This window comes from Amborella trichopoda, chromosome 8, assembly GCF_054954075.1.
Source record: "Amborella trichopoda isolate Santa Cruz 75 chromosome 8, AtrichopodaSantaCruz75HAP2 v2.0, whole genome shotgun sequence".
Taxonomy (NCBI): domain Eukaryota; kingdom Viridiplantae; phylum Streptophyta; class Magnoliopsida; order Amborellales; family Amborellaceae; genus Amborella; species Amborella trichopoda.
Window position 1 is genome coordinate 6,296,893 of NC_142343.1, and position 22,092 is coordinate 6,318,984.

Consider the following 22,092-nt stretch of genomic DNA (forward strand, 5'->3'; position numbering starts at 1 on the left):
ATAGATGTCCTTTTTTGAAAATATTGATATCTTTCAACTATGATTATTTTTTGGATTATGTTGATCACTTACTGAGTAGCCAAACGCATCAAACTATGGTAAACATTTTTTTTCAGGATAACTGCAGTTTCATTTTGAGTTCTCGTCAGGATCAACTCTGGAAGATATTGTAGTTGTGCTTAAACTTTCTTTTGTTACTTTGTAATAATTCGCCATTGTAAATTTGTCCTAAAAAGAGATGTATATATGTTTTGATTGTCACATCTCAGGAATATCAGTATTGTAAATTCTTGGGGTGTGACAACCACTAAGGTTTCTCTAGTTGTGGGTTTTAATTCGTAGGTTTTATTGAAAACAAGAAAAGTTTGAAAAGGGGTTTTACCTAGGATTCCTCAACTTATTAATGTTTTTCTCTTGTACAAGCTAGCATCTCAGATCTTGGATATGTACTATTAATCGAGACATAATGATATCATAATTTCAGGTTGGTTGATCTGACTCATTCGTTTTTTAAAACATTTTAAGAAAGTTTTGAAAATGGGCAAAATGTTAGATTAGAAAAAAGTCATTAGTATTCTACAACAGTGGATGTTATAGTTCGGTATTCAGATTTAGCACTTGAATGAGGTGCACTCGAATGTTTCTTAGCATTTCAAGATATACAGTTGGGAACCAAAATAGGTACAAAAACCAATAGTTTAATAGAGAGTACTATGACACCTAGCTCAGTCAGCATCTAAGAAGACGTATAATTCAAAAGAACTAACAGATAAGATCCTTATAACATGAGACTGTGTATCACTGAGATAACGAAGAATCCACTTAACTAAAGATACCGAAGAATCTGATTAAATGTCTGAAATTGTACAATTTTAAGAGCATGCATAAACGAGAAAGTAATAATGTGAGATGAGGATATTAAAGAGAAGGGAAGGGGGAAAAAATAATAATAATAGATAAAATATGAGGAAGGAAAACAATACCTTGAGTCAAGCTTTACCACTCACAGACAAATGCCCACACAAGAAACAGATAAAAGAAATAATAAATTGGTTTAACAAACATTGCCTATGCAAATACTAGATTACCATGAGGTATAAAATGAATGCCACGACTGAGGAAACCATTTGACTCTTAGTTGTAGGTTATGCAGCCCTTGAACCCAATTCTTCCAAACTGCTTAATCTCAATACTTAGGAACATTTCTAGTATACACACAATAATGATAAGATAGAAGAAGAAGTTTACATTTCTGTTTACACACTCAATAATGATAAGAGATAGAAGAAGAAAGAGTGTGTAAGTTTATATTGAAATGGGCGATCCATCAACGGCCTCCTGAGAGTAAAAACTCAGTCCCTACAGAAGATCTCATAGAGAATTCATCACTAAGGGCTTGAAAGCAGTCATGGTTTTCATTCATGTTCACCACAATGTCATTAGGCAATGTATTAGGGAAAGGAATATCACCATCCAAATAATGCCACACTTGCCTCATGCTAGGCCTTGCACCAGGCATTCGGTGAGAACACAGCAATCCTAGGGTTAGCACCATTGCCATGTCTTCAGCCACAAATGCCCCATTAAGCCTAGGGTCAGCAACATCCAAGAGCTTTCCCTTACTAAAGCACTTCCTCACCCAGTCCACCAAAATGATTTCTTCTGGCAACCTCCGCATGTCGACTGGCCTACGCCCGCAAGACACCTCGAGCAACACAATGCCATACGAGAAGACATCAGAGTAAGTAGTGTAGTTTCCAGTACAGGACACCTCTGGTGCAAGGTAGCCAAGTGATCCCACCACGTGTGTCGTGTGCATGTTGGTTCCATGATCACATAACCGTGCTAGCCCAAAGTCCCCCAATCGACTGTTCATATCTGTGTCTAACAAAATGTTACTAGCCTTCACGTCTCTGTGTACTACCACATGTTCCCATTGTTCATGTAGGTAGAACAATGCTGAGGCAACACCCTTGAGGATATGGTACCGCTGCTCCCAGCTTAAAATTGGGGTGCTTTCATCGAATAGGTGTTTGTCTAGGCTACCATAGGGCATGTACTCATACACTATGAAGAGCTCTGTTTTTCTCTTGCACCATCCAAGTAGTGGCAACAGGTTCCTGTGTCGTAGTCTCCCAATGGTGGAGATCTCTGATACGAAGCCTCGTAAACCTTCCTCGGAATTGTTTGCCTCACATTTCACTGCAATTTGCATCCCAGAGTCTGGCATTACTCCTCTATAAACCTTGCTGAAGCCTCCAGATCCCACCAACCCATCCTCTCTGAAATTCTTGGTGGCATCACATAGCTCCTTGTATGAGAACCTATGTGGCCCATACTCCAACTCCCATTCTTTGACGGTCTCCTTATCCTTTTTCCTTTTAGCAACGTATACAATCCCAGAGATAGTTGCCATGGCTAGGACTATAGAAGATAGAATTATCTCAATCTTATGAGCCATGGAAATCCCCCTAGATGATTTGGGTTTCGGGTACAGAGGAAGGTGAGAGAGATCTAAATCTCGAGCCCTCCCATTTATCGCAAAGCTCCATTCCAGAATGCAATAGAAACTTGTAAATTCTCCTGTGCTTGCAGAGAAACCCACATACATGAACTCTTGTAGGATTGGTGAGAGATCAATCTTGGAAGAAATCAAAGGTTGGCTGGTTCTTCCAGCTATTTGAATAGGAGATAGAGTTACATTCAGCAACTTCTCTATGCCATCATATTCTATCCATACCAGAATTGGGTCTCCACTCTTGAGATTTATACTATGTTTGGAAGTCTTATGATCCTTTGTAGTGTAATAAGCCGCAGAAGTGGATACATTAGACCTCAAGCTGTTCAGGTCAATGCCCACATGGTTATCATCAATGTCTTCTAAATCTATGTTCTTGTAGGGATCGAATTCAACTGCAAAAACTTGGTTTTTGGGGTCACCATTGCCTGTGAGGCCAAAGAGTCCGAGGAACTCTTGGCTTCGGCATCCTTCGAGCTTAGTAGAAGGAGAGATAACAAATGCAAGACCACCGGCTGCAGTGACAATGGGAAGAGAAATAACAAATACAAAAGCTGTTGAGAAAGAAAAAGCATTTCCTGATGAGGAGTTCTTGAGCTGCAAGAGGTTGGGGTAGAAAGCATGGCCGAATACTTGTTGTGAACGGTTTGTTACTTGCAGTGCTCCACTAGGTGTGATCTCTGAAACGCCATTTAAGCTCAAGTTTGCTCCATGGAAGCTTGTGTAATTGAAGGCGATTTCATATGAGGCAGAGGGATTGATAACAAGAAAAAGAAGTAAAGCGTGGAGCAACATTTTATCTCTCTTCTGCTTAGAGAAGCAGGGAAAGCAAGATTTATTGGTGTTTAATTAGGAAAAAGAAAAGCAGGGTGGGGAAGACCTGGATAGTAAAAGGGGGCCGCATTCTTGATGGATTGATATGGTCATTCGTGGAAGAAACGAGGAAGGAATTGGATTGCAGTCACATGATGATTTTGTGTAACCGCCGCCGCCCTATCTCTCCTTTAGGTTTTCTTTTGATGTTAACCAGGAGTGTAGCATTTTGAGTGTAATGATTTTAAGGGGAAAGCTTAATATATCAAAATTCTAGTGTTACTTTCATCCAAACCGTCCTTTTGGAGTAATGGATGGTGGAGATGAGCCATTCTCTAAAAAATCATCACCACAATTTAGTGGTAGATGCAAATGGCAAGTAATAGTATTGTCTTTGAGCTGAGTGGTGGATCAAGATTCATGTAGCCGATCCCAAATAGTTTACGAAAGGACCTTGAGGCTGATGATAATGCAAATTGCAAGTAACAATGTTCAAAACATTGAACAGGCCAAGGGCCGGTTCCAATTAATTGGTAAACCGGCTGGTTCAACCGGTCTAATCGGGTAAGTCTTGGCCGGTCAAAAAAATGTTAAAAAATAAAAAAATACAAAACACATCTAAACAACTATGAAAAGTATATTTAAAGCATAATTAAACAAAGTATATCCAAATAAAGCTGAAAATTAGTGAAAAAATAGATTTTAAAAAATCGTTTTGTGCCTAAAGATATTTTTGAAATGTTTGTAAAAAGATGAAAAATGTAAAAATAAATATTTATGGCCAAAACATATTCCAATATTTTCCAAAATGTTAAAAAACATTCAAAAAATGCATTACAAATAAAGTCTTTATTTTTTGAGATTTTATATCATAATTTTAAATTTTTTTTCAAAATACCTTGCCAGATTATCAAAATTAGTTAAAATAGGGGCCGGTTCCAAATTGAACCGGCGGATTTGTCGGAAGGCTGGCAAGTAATAACAAAGCCCATTAATTTGATTGAGACGTATTAACATTTTTCTCTACGGCGTTCTTCATAGAATGCCAGGTTGTATGAATGAACAATTGAAGGAGTCTCATGTATTGCTTTAGGACCACTTTTGTGGATGACTATCGAGTCTTTCGTCTGCTTGTGTGGAAGATTATATAAGTCGTGAATTGCCCTAACCACATCTATTGACTCAGGGGTCCCAATTCCTGGCTAAGCAGGTCTCAATCTCCACCGTAGTGTCATTCGGATGGTATGGTGGATTCGAAATTCGGATACTGTTAAGATAGATTTTAAATCTAAAATTTACACGTCAATAATTTCTTCTTTCATGATTTATAAAAGGGATTTTTTTTACTTAACAACACCAAAAAACATAAGTTCAAGTTAGAATCATTCGTGAAGTGCCTTTTTACCCTCATTATCCTCACATTAATGGAGCTCAAAGCCTAAAGAGAAAGATATTTTTTTACTTTTAATTCAAAAATAAAAAACATTCTTAAAAACTAAGGATATGAATTTTAAAATTTGATTTTCGATTTTTGAGCACCCCATCTCTCTTCCCCTTTGAATTGTACGGCTTTTTCCCAAAAAGAGGCAAAGGGCCTACAACTAAGAGCCTCGGTGGTTCCATTTCGAATTAGAAAGAGATTCAAATCAGATTTTTGGCTTCTCCTCATCTTCAACTGCTTACTTGACCTGACTCCTTCTAATGGCAACATTTATTGGTTTCATTGCTTACTTGAACGTACTCCATCTAATGGCTACATTTATTGGTTTGGACTTGAGGACTCCATGGACTCCATCTTCAACTGCTTACTTGACCTCACTCCTACTATTGGCTGCTTACTTGACCTCACTCCTTCTATTGGCTACATTTATTGGTTTAGACTTGGAGTCTTCCGCTCTGGGAGTCGAAGGTCAGCCTTTCTTCCTCTTTCGATCTATAAGTTCCCCTCTCTCTCTCTCTCTCTAGATTTATCTTTATGTGTACTTCTTGGGTGGTTCTTTTATCTTCTTTTACTTTTACAGTGCGGTTTGCTTTAAATGATGCCTTAGGTGTTAAAATTGTTCAAGTGTATTATCTAGAAAGTATATTAGTTTTTATGTTATTTTATTAAGAGTTGTACTTGTAAGTTTGTGTAGCAAAATGTTATGAAACTATTAAGTGGTTAGTAGTTGTTGTTGCAAATAGGTAGTTTATGTAGTAACTATGGTTGTAAAAAACCTCTATTAAGTGAGGTGTGTGATGAGAGAATTTGGTCAGATATTTTAAGGTTAATATTGGGTATCAAGATTGTAATGCCTTTGTGTATCCCATTTTCCATCTTTGAATTGAAGGTTTTCTTCCACCTAATGTTGGTTGTCCTTCTTCTTTCTATTTGGTTGAAAGTCTTGGGCTAGTGTGACATTGTTACACGAATTAAGAAGCTGATTGTTCCGGTGTTTTAGCATCTATCTTTCTCTACATGGTATCAGAGGGCTACAAGGGTGGTAGTTATGTGGTCTTGACTCCCTTGGTTAAGAAGATCAATTATTATTTTTAAGATGGATTCGGTGGAAGGTCTAATGGTTTTAATGTTGAGTTGGGAACTCAACTCAATGCGGTTTTTTTATTTCCCAATTCTTCTTAAGAATTAGAATCTTTGTCTTAAGAAATATAATTTTTGTTTGGAGATCTCCCATTGATGTGAAAGAACCTATTTGGAAGCATGAATGAAGTGACTTATCATTCATGGATTAAAAAGGGATTATATTCCCAATGTTACCTCAATTCTAGGATGGGCTATGCAACCCTACTTGGTGGAATTTGAGAATCACTTTGGTGGCCTGCTCAATGGCCGGATTTTCAATTTTGGGAAATGTTGGAGATGATCGCGAATGCATGGTCTCCTTTTTAGAAAATCACTTTAACAGAGAGCGTTAAAATTGTTAAAGTATATTTTTTAGAAAGTATATTAGTTTTTATGTTATTTTATTATGAGTGATGTAGTCAGGTTGTACTTGTAAGTTTGTGTTGTAGGAAGTTATAAAATTGCTAAGTGGTTAGTAGTTGCTGCAAATCAGTAGTTTTTGTAGTAAATATGGTTGTAAAAAAGCTCTATTTTAGAGAGATGTGTGGTGAAAAAATTGGGTGACATATTTTAAAGTTAATCTTGGGTATCAAGATTGTAATGCCTTTGTGTACCCCATTTTTTATCTTTGAATTCAAGGTTTCTTCCATGTCATTTTTGTTGCTCTTCTTCTTTCTATTTGGTTGGGAGGCTTGGGCTAGTATGACATTGTGATACTAATTGAGGAGCGGATTTTTCCAGTGTTGTGCATCTGTCTTTTTCTACACTGGGAACACTTGTGACTATTTTTACTGGAATTATTTTGTAGAAATTTCAGCAGTGAATCACTATGGTTCATTTGTTTTCTTGTGGGAAATTAATGTGATCAAAGATTAGGTTTTTTAGATTGATGGGGGATATTCAGTATGCTCATTGTGTGTGTGTGTGAGAGAGAGAGAGAGAGAGAGAGAGAGAGAGAGAACATTAGCAAATTTAGTGATTTTCTTTGATCCTATGAAAAGAGAGAAAATGGTGACATTGACTCTAATGGGAATGAAAGAAATACTAATGCGATCTTGCCGGATAATATAATTTTTTATTTTTCTTCTTTTCACCCATTTTCTTTTTTTTTTTCTTTTCATTTGACAAATATCACTTACAAGTAGTCTTATTACAATAACTCTTGCTTCAAAGAAAATAAAACTAACGAATCCAAGATATTAAAAACCTTGATGCCATTAAGCTAATTTTTTTTTAAACAAAGAAAATATCCACAATTCTTATGCTTGGGAACATAAAATCAATACAATTAAATATAACAAGAAACAAAAAAAAAGTCTCGTAGATTACATCAACCGGACTTATTATACCCCACACGTAGTCACTACCATCCGATGGCACGTGATCAATGATCAACCTTCAATCTCAACTGGGAAAACAAGTTTAGGTCAAGCCAGTCCAATAGAGCATCGGGAAAACAAGTTTAGGCCAAGCCACTCCAATAAAACATCAGGAAAGCAAGTTTAGGCCAAACTACTCCAATAGAATAAACCCCTTTGATCAAAAACTCAAATCCTAAGTGAATTCCCATAGCAACCTAATTTGACAGAGATGGATTCTCTTTTTGCTATACCTTAAAACCCTTAGCCATAAATCCATAGTTGAGAGATGGGAGAGAAGAACCTTGTCGTCTAAACCCTTAGGTTTTTTCATTATGTGGGAGAGAGAGATTTCAAATATAGGAAAGTGCGATATGCCCCCTTTCGGGCTTTCATGAGATAAATAAATTTTTCTTAAGTGAGAGAGAGAGATAAATTCTAAGTGGGGCTTGCCTCTTTGTGGGATATGAGAGAGAAAGATGAGAATTAAGTATTAGAGATAAGGTGTAGAAATTTTGGGTAGAGACAATATCTTGTTATAGGCTTTCAACAAGATTAGGATTTTCTTTGGCTTGCCTCTTCTTGTGAGATTGAATATGAACCATTGATCTTGGGTGACCTGTGGTTTGAGAAATTTGAGTCATCTATTTTGTAGATGGGTCATTAACATTATGGAAGGTCCTAGAACCTTTATCCCCCTTTTTGCTTTGACCATTATCCCATCAATATAAATTAAATAAAATAATACTAATCATAATTTTGTGTTTTATCCAAAAATATGTACAAGCCTTCTCAAGTTTTTTAAAAAATTCACTCAAATCTTCTTTAACTACTTATCCCATAAAAAATAGAAAACCTCCTAAAAGTGGGGTGTACCACCCCATGAGAATAAGAAGCCTCCAAAAATTGGGGCGTGCCACCCATGGCTTTGGTGCCCCCCACCAATTCAGGGCATGGTGGGCTCATGTGCACAATGAGCTATCAATGTTATTTTTAAATATTTAAAAATCAATAAAGTATTTAGAATTAATTTGAATATTTAAAATATTAAAAATCAATACCTTCATTTTTATAAATCCAAATTTTATAAATAAAATATCCATAGATCTAGAAAAATTCAAATAATAATTCTAAAATCAGATCATCAATAAATAAACAAAATTAAATTTATTATAGGATAAAGATCCATATGGTCTAGGAATAAATAATATAAGGCACTCCACCTTCAATTGTATACTACAGTCTATACTTGCTTTATCAACCGATTCAGTATTTCTTATGACCCACAGTCCATGTAGGAGCTCATTAGTGGGTCATCAAAGTCTGGTTGATGAGCTAATGGGTCGTAATCCCAATTTGTGGATTACAGGTTCTCCCATAGAGACACGCCAAATTCACTTAGACTTGATGCGGCCATAGCTCCTATGGCGCATATGAGTATCTCTTGCACATGTATACGCTTCACCCTAAAAGGTGGTTTTCTTTTCCGAAATGGTTTATCAATATGCATGTCGTGTGATGGTACATGGATGATGCTTTGACCCCGCCTTTGAAGGCTTTCATCACACACAAGGGTCACACAGTCCATCGACTCACTCATCCAGGCGTACTTCGACCTCATCAAGGGATAACCCATTAGAACCCTTATCAGTTTATACTTTATGCCCAGGTAATATAGTTTTTTCCAATCGACTGGCTTAAACAGTCAAACACAATCCGATAACAGCAAACATCGTTTGCTTAGTATGATCCACGAGGGACTACACTCCCAATAATTTTATATTCCACTATATCATTTCATTACAAACACTCTGTAAAGCCTTTAACGACCACACTCACCCAACAAGTAAGTACTACCTATGACACATGACCATTATCGTTGTACATGATCACATAAGACATTCCCATGTCCGAGTCCAATACAAATTACATCACAGTCGACTTCTAATGGTGCAGTGGAATAAGTGTGATAATATTGTATCCAAACGCCACAACATTCACAATTTGCAAAACAGACAGACGTTCACAAACTGTATTCTTGAGGTTTTATATGCTTTTGCGAGAAGGAACAGGAAGAAAAGCCTCTTACTAAAATTAATCAGCTCAAGTGACCAGGTATTATCATCGGTAGCACTTCCCAATTTAATATCACTATTTAGGGCAATTTTGGTGGATTTGGAGGATTTATGGTGGGCTAATTAAGGTAAGTTCAGTGATTATTTTATATTCTAAAGCTCCCCACCCATTGTTGTATTCAGGTTCCTGCTATTTGCTTCTTTTTACTATTTGTTTCTTGCTGTGAGGCAATTTTTCATTATAAATTCCACTAAGCAAACTCATGGTCCAGGAAGTGGAATCATAGTTTACTACTTTACTGTGTTTTTGTTTACTATCTTTATATTGAAAATTAGAACAAAGTTGGAAGTCAAAGGTACGGTCCAGGAGGTGGAATCATCTTCTTTAAAAGTGCCTATTTCATTTTTCTTTATGACGAATTGTAAAGGTTTAACATAGTAATAATATAGCAGCTCTGTTTGATTTGGTTTTTTATGAACCCCAATCGTATCATAGAAATTAGATTGTTGATAAAAAACAGAAAAGTTTTAATAATCCATCACAATCGATTCAAAATTTCCATGTTTCAGTTGAAGAAACTTTCTATATTTTGAAAACCGAGTTTTATCCACGAAATCAGCTTTCATGGGTGAGTTTCAGCGATTACTGTCATGTTCATTCATGGGTGGAAAGTAACATGCACCATTGACTCGGGCCTACTTGGCCTCGGCAGTAAGGCGAGGCAAAGTCGACCCGACCGACTCTAAGAACCATGGGTGTAAACATTTAGTTTGAAATTAACATTTTCTCTTAATTCTGAAGGCATAGAAAATGATCCTTGAATCATAGGAAACAACCTTAGACACCGAAATTGCTAACACAGCCTCCTTCCGGTCCTTTTTTGACTAAGTAAAAATTAAGGGCCTACTTTTGTAACCCCTGAAATTGCTCTCTTTAGGTTAAAAGATGGTTTTCTCGACATAGAGAGGTATTAAATTGAATGATCAAAGTCTGTCTCCTCTCTATTATTATGTGCTTGATGTTTCTTATTCTATCTGCAATTCCTTCTTTCTCTAAAATTTCTAGTGGTAAATTAGAACCTCATTGTAAATAAAAAAATATCGTGTTGTTTATGAAAGAATGACTCGTGGAATCTTGCCGGAGTATGAAGTATATAATAATTTGTTTCTTTATTTTTCAATTCTTTTCTTTTCTTCATGGTCTAGATCATTCACAAGAAATCCTTTTACAATACAACAACTTCAAATAAAGTAAGAAAAAATAATACAATAGAATATGAAGTACTTGAAGCCATTCAAAACCACATTTTCATTAACAAATAAAAGCCACAACCTATGTTTGGAAAAAAAAGATATCATAAATAAATATAGAAGAAATAAAAATGGGTGCTGGAGACTACCTCAATCGGGCTTAGTACACCCCACGCCGAGTCTCCTCCTTCTGATAGTGCTCGAGATCTTCAGTCTATTGATTTCTCTTCTTATGTCAAAACCTAAACAATGCACATAGATCCCAATCTAGAACCACCCACTTAAAGTCTCAATGCTTAGGCCTAATTCAAGCCCCTTGGCTTGATCCTTATAAGAGATAGAAATCAATAAAGGAGAGAGAAAACTACTAGCTAGGGATGATCTATTTTCTGCCCACAAAATCACAAAACTAAAATCTAGAACCCATGAGAGAAATTCAAGCTCAATCTAGCCTAGCTTTGGTGTGCCCCCCTTAGGATTGTTTGTGAGAGCGAGAGAGGTAGGCTAAGGTGGGGCATGGCCCCTTAGGTTTCTTAGAGAGAGAGAGAGAGAGAGAGAGAGAGAGAGAGAGAGTAACTTATGTGTAGGGTTCTCGAGAATCCCTTAGCTTGTAGAACCGGGAATCCCAAATACCAGGATCCCACCCAAGATCGTGTACTCAATTAGCCACATGCGAAGTAGATGAATACAACTATAAATCGAGTTGCGAGAAATAAAGCAAACGTAAAAAGCGCACCACAACAATGCATGATTTACGTGGTTCACCCCGTAGGGCTACATCTACGGCCTTGGCAACTAGAAATCCACTATCACAATGAAGATTACAGTTTTGAGTTATAAGAGATAATGCCTATCTCTAAACATCGGTAAAACACCATCACTAATTTTCCCTTATAAACTCACTGTCCTGACCGAGCAACATCGTCGATCAACCTCTTTCCCATCGCAATGCCGCTACCGGAAAGATAACCTCGAGAGCAATATAGATATATTTTCTCTCTAGAAATTGAAGTTAACCAACTCAAAACTCATGAGAATACCGCCTCTCTCTCGGAGGCTATGTCTCTCTCTCTCGGAGACTCATCTTCATATTGAAGATTCATTCCTACAACCCCCTAAGGGGTGACCCTTAAATGATGGATATTATATCTTCCTTCACTCTATTATATAGATCTCATTTTTTTGCTTTCCAAAAAAGTCTATTTTCTGTTTACTATAATACCCATAATTTTCTAGAAAAAAATATATGGGTATGATGATTTAGCTATCACCAAACCCAACATTATGTGAGGCATGTCCCTTAGAGAGGCTAGAGAGAGAGAGATTTTATATTAGAGAGAGAAGAGAGAGTAAGTAAGAGATGTAAAGACAAGGGAGGAGAATGATCTGCTTTATAAATTTTTCATTCATTAGGGTTTGTTATAAAATCATAGGAGTAAATCTTGACTGTCGATCTAAGGAGACTCATGGGATGAGAGATGTGAGTCATCAATTCTCTAGATCTACCATCAAGATGCTAAAAAATGTGCTAGGACCATGTCCTCCCATTCCTAAACCTATTCATATCAAATATGTTAAATAAAGAAAACATATATTTACTTTATCTAATAATAAATATTCATTCTTTATTTATCAATCAAACATTCTTGATTCTCAAGATTTTCTAAAACCACATAGTTCATTCCTTTATTGCAAGTAGGCCTCTTTCCACAAAAAGAAATCCAGCTAGCATGAGATGCATCTTACAATATTTAGCAAGAAAAGACAATCCCCTATGGGTGGGGCTTGCCAACCTTTGGTGACCACTCATAGGCTGCCAATTGTCCCATGTGATTTAAATGGGCTCCAATAATTATGGAGAGTCCCACATATTTTTACAAACAATAAAAATTGATTTTTAGATTTTTCAAACTTATTTAAAAATGAATTTATCTTGATTTATAAATGCAAATGATAAAAATTAAAATATCAGATGATTCATAAAAATTCAAACAAACATTCTAAAAAATCAAATAACATAAAATTAATTAAATTAAATTAATTTTGATGGGAATCGGATCTGAATAGATCTAGGATTTAATCAATGCATATAAGCACTCTACCTTCAACTGTGGATCACAATCCAAACTAGCTTTTTCAAACTGACCCAACAGTTCTTATGCCCACATTCCACTGCATGGGCTCATGATTGGATCGTCAAACTCAATCAATGGGCTAAGAGATGTAATCCTAGTATGTATATTTTAGATTCTCCTCTAAAGGCAAACTATGATGCAACCATAACTCTATGGTGCGTAGGGGTAATCTTTCGAACATATACAAGATTCACCCTAAATTGTGGATTACTATCTCAGTACGACTATCTATGTACATGCTATGTGATGATACAATGATGAAGTTCTAGTCATATCTCTATAGAGTATTCATCATACACAATGGTCACACAGTCTCTCGACTCTCATCCAGGCATACTCCGACCTCATCAAGGGCTAACCTATTAAACCTTTATCAGTTTCATCTCTATGCCCAGGTAACTTGGTTTTTCCAACTCTGCTGGCTTAGCACGTCAAGCCAAGTCCGAGTACCGGTAAATTGTATTTTCTTAATATGATCTACAAGAGGACCATACTTCCACTGAGTTTATGATTCATTATATACAATTCCTATACAAGCTCTCATAAAACCTTTAAAGGCCACATAAACCTAACAGTTTCTTTTTTTCCTAGAAGTCAGACACTTTTATGTGCCTTTAGATTGTGATGTTTTGCTATTAGTCTTTGTTGAGAAATTTCTTCGATATCCCTTGGGTCTAGTGGACACAAAATGAACTAGAAAAGGAATGGGGATTTGATTAGTTTGCTAAGTCAAGGTTCACATCCTATGACGCTAACTTCCACAACAAAGAAAACGATTTCACCATACACCAATAATTTAAAGAATAAAATTCAAAGGACTCGGCAAACTTCACAATGAAGACAACGATTTCAACCATACACCAATACTTTAAAGAATAAAATTCCAAGAGCTCAACCTTACAAATGTGAGAGAGTTTATTCAAGGCTAGAACCAGTGCGTGAAAAATTAGGGGGCTCAAATGTTAACTGCTCCATTAGACGGAACTGGTCATTTGACTGGTTTCAGTTTTGGCCGATTTTGGTGAACCGTTTAGGTATTTAAAAAATAATTCAAAAATATCAAAATATAAGAGATTTTATTTTAAATATATTTTTTAACGTTTTTCATCATTTTGACAAAGATTTGAAAATCGATTATTTAAAATTCATTTTTTTTCATTAATTTTTAACTTCATTTGGATGTATTTTGTTTAATCATGCTTTAAATATATGTTTCACATTATATTAGATATTTTTGTAGTTTTTATTTGTTTTTTAACCCTTTTTTTTACCACCCACCCAAGACTTGCTCGATTAGATAGGTTAAACCAGCCGGTTTACCGATTAGTACGCTGTAACCGCTGCCGCCCCTATGTCCGATTAACCGTTTTGGTTTGATTTCCTACACTGGCTAAAACCAACATAATTATATTGGGTGGGCCTGACAATAATGGATAAATAATAATATAATACATGGAATTGCAAAATAAAATAACAATATTTTAAAAAAGGAAAAAGTTTATATAAGGGTGAGGCCCTGTGAGTCAATGAGAGGCTGATTAAACTACAGAAATTTATAGAGAGAGAGAGAGAGGAATTTTAAAAAAATAATTGTGCCCTACGCAAACACTGTAGTGGTTCTTTCATTGTATATATAATGGTGATACAATAGTATAATAGACATTTTCCTATATTGTTACATGCAATATACAATTTCTTATCATATTACATTCTTTAAATAGGAAAGAGCAATATTTCTATTTTAGCCTTTCCAAAAAATAGGATTCTTAAATTTTGTTTTTATCTCACCCTCAAACTTAGTTGGGGAGGCATATCTGCAATCTGAGTTTGAATACATAATCTCAAAAAATATCTCAGGTAGTAGCTTGGAGAAGATACTATCCACTTGATTACAAGAGTAAACAAATTGAGTGACATGTAATCAAAGAACACCTTTTCACATATAAAATGATAGTCTAAATCAATGTGTTTTAGTCTAGCATGCAAGACATGCAGATAACATAAGTATTATCACAAAAAAGTGTTGGTGAAAGTGTTGGTAGCCAAGGAAGTGACATCTTAATGTCCTAAAGAATCAAAGAAAGCCATGTCAATTCTGCAGCAGTAGATGCCATAGATCGGTATTCAGCTTCAGCACTTGAACGAGCCACACTCGATTGTTTATTAGCATTCCAAGATAAACAATTATAACCAAGATCGATGCAAAAATCAATGATTGAACAGTGAGTGTTTTGACACCATTCCCATCTGAAAAGCGTATAACTCAAAAGAACTAGCAAATAAGATGAACTAGCTGATAAGATTCTTATATCATAAGACTATGTATCATGAGATACTGAAGAATCTACTTAACTGCTAGAAAATGTGCTAGTGTAGGAGGATGCATAAATGAGAAAGTGGGTCTAGGCGTGAGAGACTTGAACCATATAGATGATATGAGCGATTTGGATCATACGAATGGTATTTGTTTAAGGAGAAAGCCGGTTTTAATATAGACTTGATGGAGAAATAATGTGACTTGATGGAGAAATAATGTGACTTGATGAAGGAGAGAGCCAGTTTTAATATGGACAAACGAATGAGGTGAGATGAAGACGCGAAAGAGATGAAGATGATATGAGAGGATTTTAATATGGAGTGATGCAATGACGTGATATGAAAATGTTGAAGAGAACACAGACAAATGCCCACACAAGAAACAGGCAAAAGAAAAATATATTGCAAAAAAGAAATTGGTTTAACAAACATTTGGATATGCAAATGCTAGATGAGGTATAAAATGAATGGCACGACTGAGCAAACCATTTGACTCTTGTAGGTTATGTAGCCCTTGAACCCTGTTCTTCTAAACTTTTTAATCTCAATACTTATGAACATTACCAATATCCACTAAAAAATGACAAAAGATCGAGGAAGAAAAACAAAAAGGAAGTTCACATTTCTGTTACACACCAAGATAGAAGAAGAAAAACAACGAGTATGTTTATGTTTAAAACGGTGATCCATCACCGGCCTCCTGAGAGTAAAAACTCAGTCCCTGCAGAAGAGCTCAAATAGAAATCATCATGAGCAGAAATATGGGCTTCAAAGCAGTCATTCTTTCCGTTTATGTTGACCAAAATGTCATTAGGCAATGTATTTTTAGGGAAAGGAATATCACCATCCAAATATTGGCACACTTGCCTCATGCTAGGCCTTGCACCAGGCACTGGGTAAAAGCACATCAATCCTAGCATTAAGACCATTTCCATCTCTTCTTCCACAAATCCACCCTTAAGCCTAGGGTCAGCAACATTCAAGAGCTTTCCTTCACTGAAGCACTTCCACACGCAGTCCACCAAAATCATTTCTTCTGGCAACCTCCTCACGTCGACTGGCCTACGCTCGCAAGCCACCTCGAGCAACACAATGCCGCACAAAAAGACATCAGAGTAAGTGGTGTACTTGCCAGTACGGGACACCTCAGGTGCAACGTAGCCAAGTGATCCCACCACGTGTGTCGTGTGCATGTTGGTTCCATGATCACATAACCGTGCTAGCCCAAAGTCCCCTAATCGACTGTTCATATCTGTGTCTAACAAAATGTTGCTAGCCTTCACGTCTGGGTACTATCACTTGTTCCCATTGTTCGTGTAGGTAGAGCAATGCTGAGACGACACCTTTAAGGATGTGGTACCGCTGCTCCCAGTTTAAAAGTGGGGTGCTTTCATCGAACAGGTGTTTGTCGAGGCTACCATAGGGCATGTACTCATAGACTATGAGGAGCTCTGTTTTCCACTTGCACCATCCAAGTAGTGGTAACAGGTTCCTGTGTCGTAGTCTCCCAATGATGGAGATCTCTGATAAGAGGTCTCTTAACCCTACCCCAGAATTGTTTGCATTGCATTTCACTGCAATTTGCATCCCAGAGCTTGGCATCACTCCCCTATAAACCTTGCCGAAGCCCCCAGATCCCACCAGCCCATCCTCTCTGAAATTCTTGGTGGCATCACATAGCTCCTTGTATGAGAACCTATGTGGCCCATACTCCAACTCCCACTCTTCCACGATCTCCTCATCCCTTTGCCTTTTAACAAGGTATACAATCCCTGATATAATTGCCATGGCTAGGATTATAGAAGATAGAATTATGCCAATCATAGAAGCCATAGAAATCCCTCTAGATGATTTGGGTTTTGCGTACCAAGGAAGGTGAGAGAGATCTAAGTCTCGAGCCCTGCCATTTATTGCAAAGCTCCAACCCAGAATGTAATGGCAGGTTAAAAACACGCCTGTGCTTCAGAGAAACCCACATACATGAACTCTTGAAGGATTGGGGAGAGATCAACCCCGGAAGAAATCAAAGGGGGGACTGGTTCTTCCAGCTATTTGAATAGGAGGTAGAGTTACATTCAGCATCTTCTCTATGCCATCATATTCTATCCATACCTGAATTGGGTCTCCACTCTTGAGATTTATGCCATGTTTGGAAGTCTCATGATTCTTTGTAGTGTAATAAGCCGCAGAAGCGGATACGTTAGACTTCACGCTGTTCAGGTCAATACCCACATGGTTATCATCGATGTCTCCTAAATCTACGCTCTTGTAAGTGTCAAATTCGACTCCAAAAACTTGGTTTTTGGGGTCATCATTGCCTGTGATGCAACCAAGACCGAGGTACTGCGTGCTTTGGCCTCCTTCAAGCTTAGTAGAAGGAGAGATAGCAAATGCAAAACCACCAGATGCGATGACATTGGCAGCCTCGATAACAAATACGAAAGCTGTTGAGAAAGAGAAAGCATTGCCCGATGAGGAGTTCTTGAATTACAAGAGGTTGGGGTAGAAAGCACGACCTATCACTTGTTGAGAATATTGGCTCAGCTGTAATGCTCCACTAGGTGTGACCTCTGAGACACCATTTAAGCTCAAGTTTGCTCCATGGAAGCTTGAGTAGTTGAAGCCAGTCTCATATGAGGCAGAGAGGTTGGGTGCAAGAATGAGGAGCACAGCTTGGAGCAACATTTTCTTTCTTTTCTGCTTCTCTTAGAGAAGCAGGGGAAGGAAGATTTATTGGTTTTGTTTTTTTAGGAAAAAGGAAACCAGTATGTGGAATACATGGATTCATATGGTCATTTGTGGAAGAAATGAGGAAGGGATTGGATTGCAGTCTAATGATGATCTTTGTGTATCCGCCGCCGTATCTCTCCTTCCGCTTTCCTTTTGATGTTAACCAGCCCTGTAGCATTGTGAGTGTAGTTATTTTATGGGAAAACCATACTATAGACAAAATTCTAGTGTTACTTTCATCCTGACCGTCCTTTTGCAGTAAGGAAAAAGTTTATATAAGGTTGCAACTCTAAAATGTAGAATTACAGATGCACCTAAAAAATCCATCGAAAAAGGTTGTTTTAATGCTTTTCAACCTTCTAATTGATCATCTCAACATCGAGATATGTGAATATATATAAAAAAAAGATATTGAGTTGCATAAATAGTACATCTTGCAATACATTATCTAGATTGTCCATTTTCAAGATTTTCATATGGTTATAAAAAAATTGATTTTAACCATTTTTTAGTTTGAAATTTCTAATTAGATATGAAAATCGATTATTAGATAGTCCTAAGACTTTTTTACACCAAAATTACATGTTAATGATAAAATTTGGAGGTGCGCCTTAATTGAATTTTTTAAGGTTGCAACCTTATGGAAATCGCACCGTTGCAGTAATGGGCAGTGGAGATGAGCCATTCTCCAAAAACGATCACCACAATTTAGTGGTAGATGCAAATTACAAGTAATGTCATGATTATTGATAGATAGCTGAATGGCGGATCAGGATTCGTCTAGACGACCATAAATTGTTAACTAAAAAGCTCTTAGGATGATGATAATGCAAGTTGCAAGTAACAGTGTTTGAAAAATCGAACCGGCCTAAAAAACCGGCCAAGGGCCACTTTAGATTAACTGGTAAACTAGACGGTTCAACGCGCCTAACCTCGCCATTGCCTGGCTGGTCAAAAATGTGTTCAAAAACTAAAATAAAAAATATGAAAAAATATGAAAGATATATTTAAAGCAGGATTAAACAACACACATCCAAATGAAGATGAAAATTAGTGGAAAAAAAAAATTAAATAATCAATATGTGCCTAGGGATATTTTTTATATTTTAAAAAAAAGATAAAAAATATAAAAATAAATATTTATAGGCAAAACGCATTCCATTCTTTTCTTTAATGTTAAAAAGCATTAAAAAATTCCCTACAAATATATTCTTTATTTTTCAAGATTTTATATAATATCTTTTTATTTTTTATTTTAAATATCCAACCAGATCGCCAAAACCAGCAAACAGTAGTGGGACGATTTGTCCTGACAAGTAATTTGAATGTAACTCAGTATCATTTTCTCTAGGGCATTATTCATAGAATACCAAGTCGTTGCATTGATCTATGTCTTACTTTATGTTGACTCTGTGTTGAAAACATGAAGTCTTTTGCTGGCTTCTGTGGAAGATTATCTAAGCCGTGAATTGCCCTAACCACATCTCTTGACTTAGGGGTCTACATTCCTGGCTGACCAATAGTAGGGTCTCAATCTCTACTGCAAGATCGTTCGGATGCTACAGTGGATTCAAAATTTGGGTTGGGTACTACGAAGATGGATTTCAGATCTAAAATTTTACATGTCAATAATTTCGGCTTTCATGGTTTATAAAGAATTGACAAGACTTATACATAACCTCTTGGTTGTTTGTTAAATGAGGAATGGATGTCTTTGGCCCTGACTTCTTCAGCAGGGCATGCTTTTGTTCTAACTATAAATTATTTTTCTAAGTGGGCTGAAGCTATCTCATTCAGAAAGGTTATCGGGAAAACAACGACTAATTTTGTTTGTACTAATGTTATTTTTATATATGGAGTACCAGACATTATGATTCGGCAAAGAAGTGGTTTCCGCCACCGAAAGAGATTGGCACGAAAGACTGCTCGAGATGTTGTGGGCATATAGGACCAAAACGAGGGGTGTGACCGAAGCCACGCCCTTTTCCCTTTTCTTTAGTTTATGGTGGTGAAGTGCTTTTGCCATTGGGAATTGAGAGGTATGGAATTGATGTGTCTTAATCTATTTGCAATTCCTTCTTCTCTATAATTTCTTGTAGTAAATTAAAACATCATTGTAAATAAAAAATATCTTGCGTTTCTTCCTGGAAGTTAGAAGCATATATTAAATCTCAGTTGTCAAGGTATCCAAATTAAGCATCTGCAATGCATGCTACCCTCTTGAATCAAAGATCAAACAATTTGGCTCCCCCCTCGAAAGACTTTGATGTGCCTTCAGATCGTGATGTTTTGTCGTCATGTATTTGTCTTTGTTGAGAAATTTCTTGGATTCCTTGGGTTTAGTGTTTACAAAATGAGGGTGGAAGGGAATGGGGATTTCATTGGTTTGCTAAGTCAACCGTCATATCTTATGACTTGGCTAACTTCACATGGAAGACAACCATTTCAACCAACCATACACCAATAATTTAAAAATAAAATTCCATGACTTCAACTGCTGACGTGAGAGACTTTATCCAACGTTGAAACCGGAAAAATCGAGCGGCTTAAATCGTAACTGCCCGATTAGATCGGAACCGATCATTGGTTGATTTTGGTGAATTAGCTGGGTATTTAAAACAAAAAAATTATATAAAATCTCAAAAAAATAAAGGATTTAAAGGATTTATTTGTAATGTATTTTTTAATGTTTTGACCATTAATACTTATTTTTAAATTTTCCATCTTTTTTTAAAAAAATTCAAAAAAACCCTTGGGCACTAATCATTTTCGTAAAATTATTATTATTTTATTAATTTTCAACTTCATTTGGATGTGCTTTGTTTAATCATGCTTTAAATATATGTTTTATATTATATTAAATTTTTTTATATTTTTTATTTGAACATTTTTTTTACCACCCAAGAGTTGCCGGGTTAGACGGGTTGAAAGGCCCAGTTACCGGTTAGTATTGCGTTACCGTTTCTGACCCCATGACCGGTTAACTGCTCCAATTTATTTTCCTACACTTGTTAAAACCAACATAATTATATTGGGTGGGCCTAACAATAATGGATACACAATAATAGAAGTTATGGAATTGCAAAATAAAATAACAATATTTTAAGAAAGAAAAAAGTTTATGTAAGGGTGAGGCCATGTGAGTCAATGACAGGCTGATTAAACTCCATAAATTTAGAGAGAGAGAGAGAGAGGAACACTTGAAAAATAACTGTGCCCCACACAAATATTGTGGTGGTTCTTTTATTATATATATGATAGTGATACAATAGTATAATGGATGTCTATCTTATTACATGTAATATATACTTTCCTTTCGTGTTACAATCTCGCAAAAGTACAAAGCAATATTTCTACTATTGCCTTTCCAAAAACTAGGATTCTTAAATTTTGTTTCTATCTCCCCCCTCAAACCTAGCTGGGGAAGCATATATGAAGTTTGAGTTTGAAGCAAAAATCTCAAAAAATATCTCAGGGCAATGGCCGAGAGATGATACGAGCTACTTGACTATAAGAGTAAATAAACTGAGTGATATGTAATCCAAGAACAACCTTTTCACAAAAAAAAATAATAGTCTAATTCAATGTGCTTTGTTTTAGTGTAAAAGACATGATTTATTGTCATGTAGATAGCACTCGTATTGTCAAAAATAAATGTTGGTGGTGGTTGAGGAAGCGACATCCCAATGTCTCAAAGAATCAAAGAAAGCCATGTTAATTCTGTAGTAGTGGATGCCATAGATTAGTATTCAGTTTCAGCACTTGAATGAACCACACTCGATTGTTTCTTAGCATCCAAGATATACAATTGGAACTAAAAGAGGTGCAAAAATAAATGGTCGAACAACCAGTATTTTGATACCCAGCCCATCTGATATGTGTATAACTCAAAGGAACTAGCAGATAAGATGAACTAGCATATAAGATTCTTATACCGTAAGACTGTGTATTCTTGAGATACCGAAGAAGCAACTTAAATGCTTGAAAATATACAATTGTAGGAGCATGCATAAACGAGAAAGTATAGTTTAGGCATGAGAGATTTGAACACATGGATGGCATGAATGATTTGGATCATACAGATGGTATGATCATACAGATGGTATTGGATGGTAAGAAATAATGTGACTTAGATTAAGGAGAGAGAAGGTTTCAATATGGACTAATGAATAACGTGAGATGAAGATGGTAAAGAGATGAAGCTGATATGGATGATATGAGTGGGATTTAATATGGAGAGATGCAATGACATGAGATGAAGATGTTAAAGAGAAAATAGACAAATGCCCACACAAAAAACAGAAAAAAGGAAGATAAATTGCAAGAAATAAAT

The 22,092-nt window shown here is 36.3% G+C and overlaps 1 protein-coding gene and 1 pseudogene across 2 annotated transcripts; both read right to left on the reverse strand.

The window, feature by feature from the left end:
- Positions 1 to 1,156: 1,156 nt before the first annotated feature.
- Positions 1,157 to 3,938, reverse strand: LOC18436232 (L-type lectin-domain containing receptor kinase SIT2). Its single transcript, XM_006846254.4, has one exon. The coding sequence runs from the start codon at positions 3,311 to 3,313 to the stop codon at positions 1,328 to 1,330; it is 1,986 nt and encodes a 661-aa protein (XP_006846317.1). The 5' UTR covers positions 3,314 to 3,938; the 3' UTR covers positions 1,157 to 1,327.
- Positions 3,939 to 15,537: 11,599 nt separating this feature from the next.
- On the reverse strand, positions 15,538 to 17,855 carry LOC18436231 (L-type lectin-domain containing receptor kinase SIT2 pseudogene; annotated as a pseudogene). Its single transcript, XR_016039742.1, has one exon. The product of XR_016039742.1 is annotated as an L-type lectin-domain containing receptor kinase SIT2 pseudogene (transcript).
- Between the last annotated feature and the right edge of the window lie 4,237 nt (positions 17,856 to 22,092).

Coding starts and splice junctions, on each gene's coding strand:
- LOC18436232 (XM_006846254.4), bottom strand. CDS start 3,313: ATGTTGCTCCACGCTTTACTTCTTTTTCTTGTTATCAATCCCTCTGCC.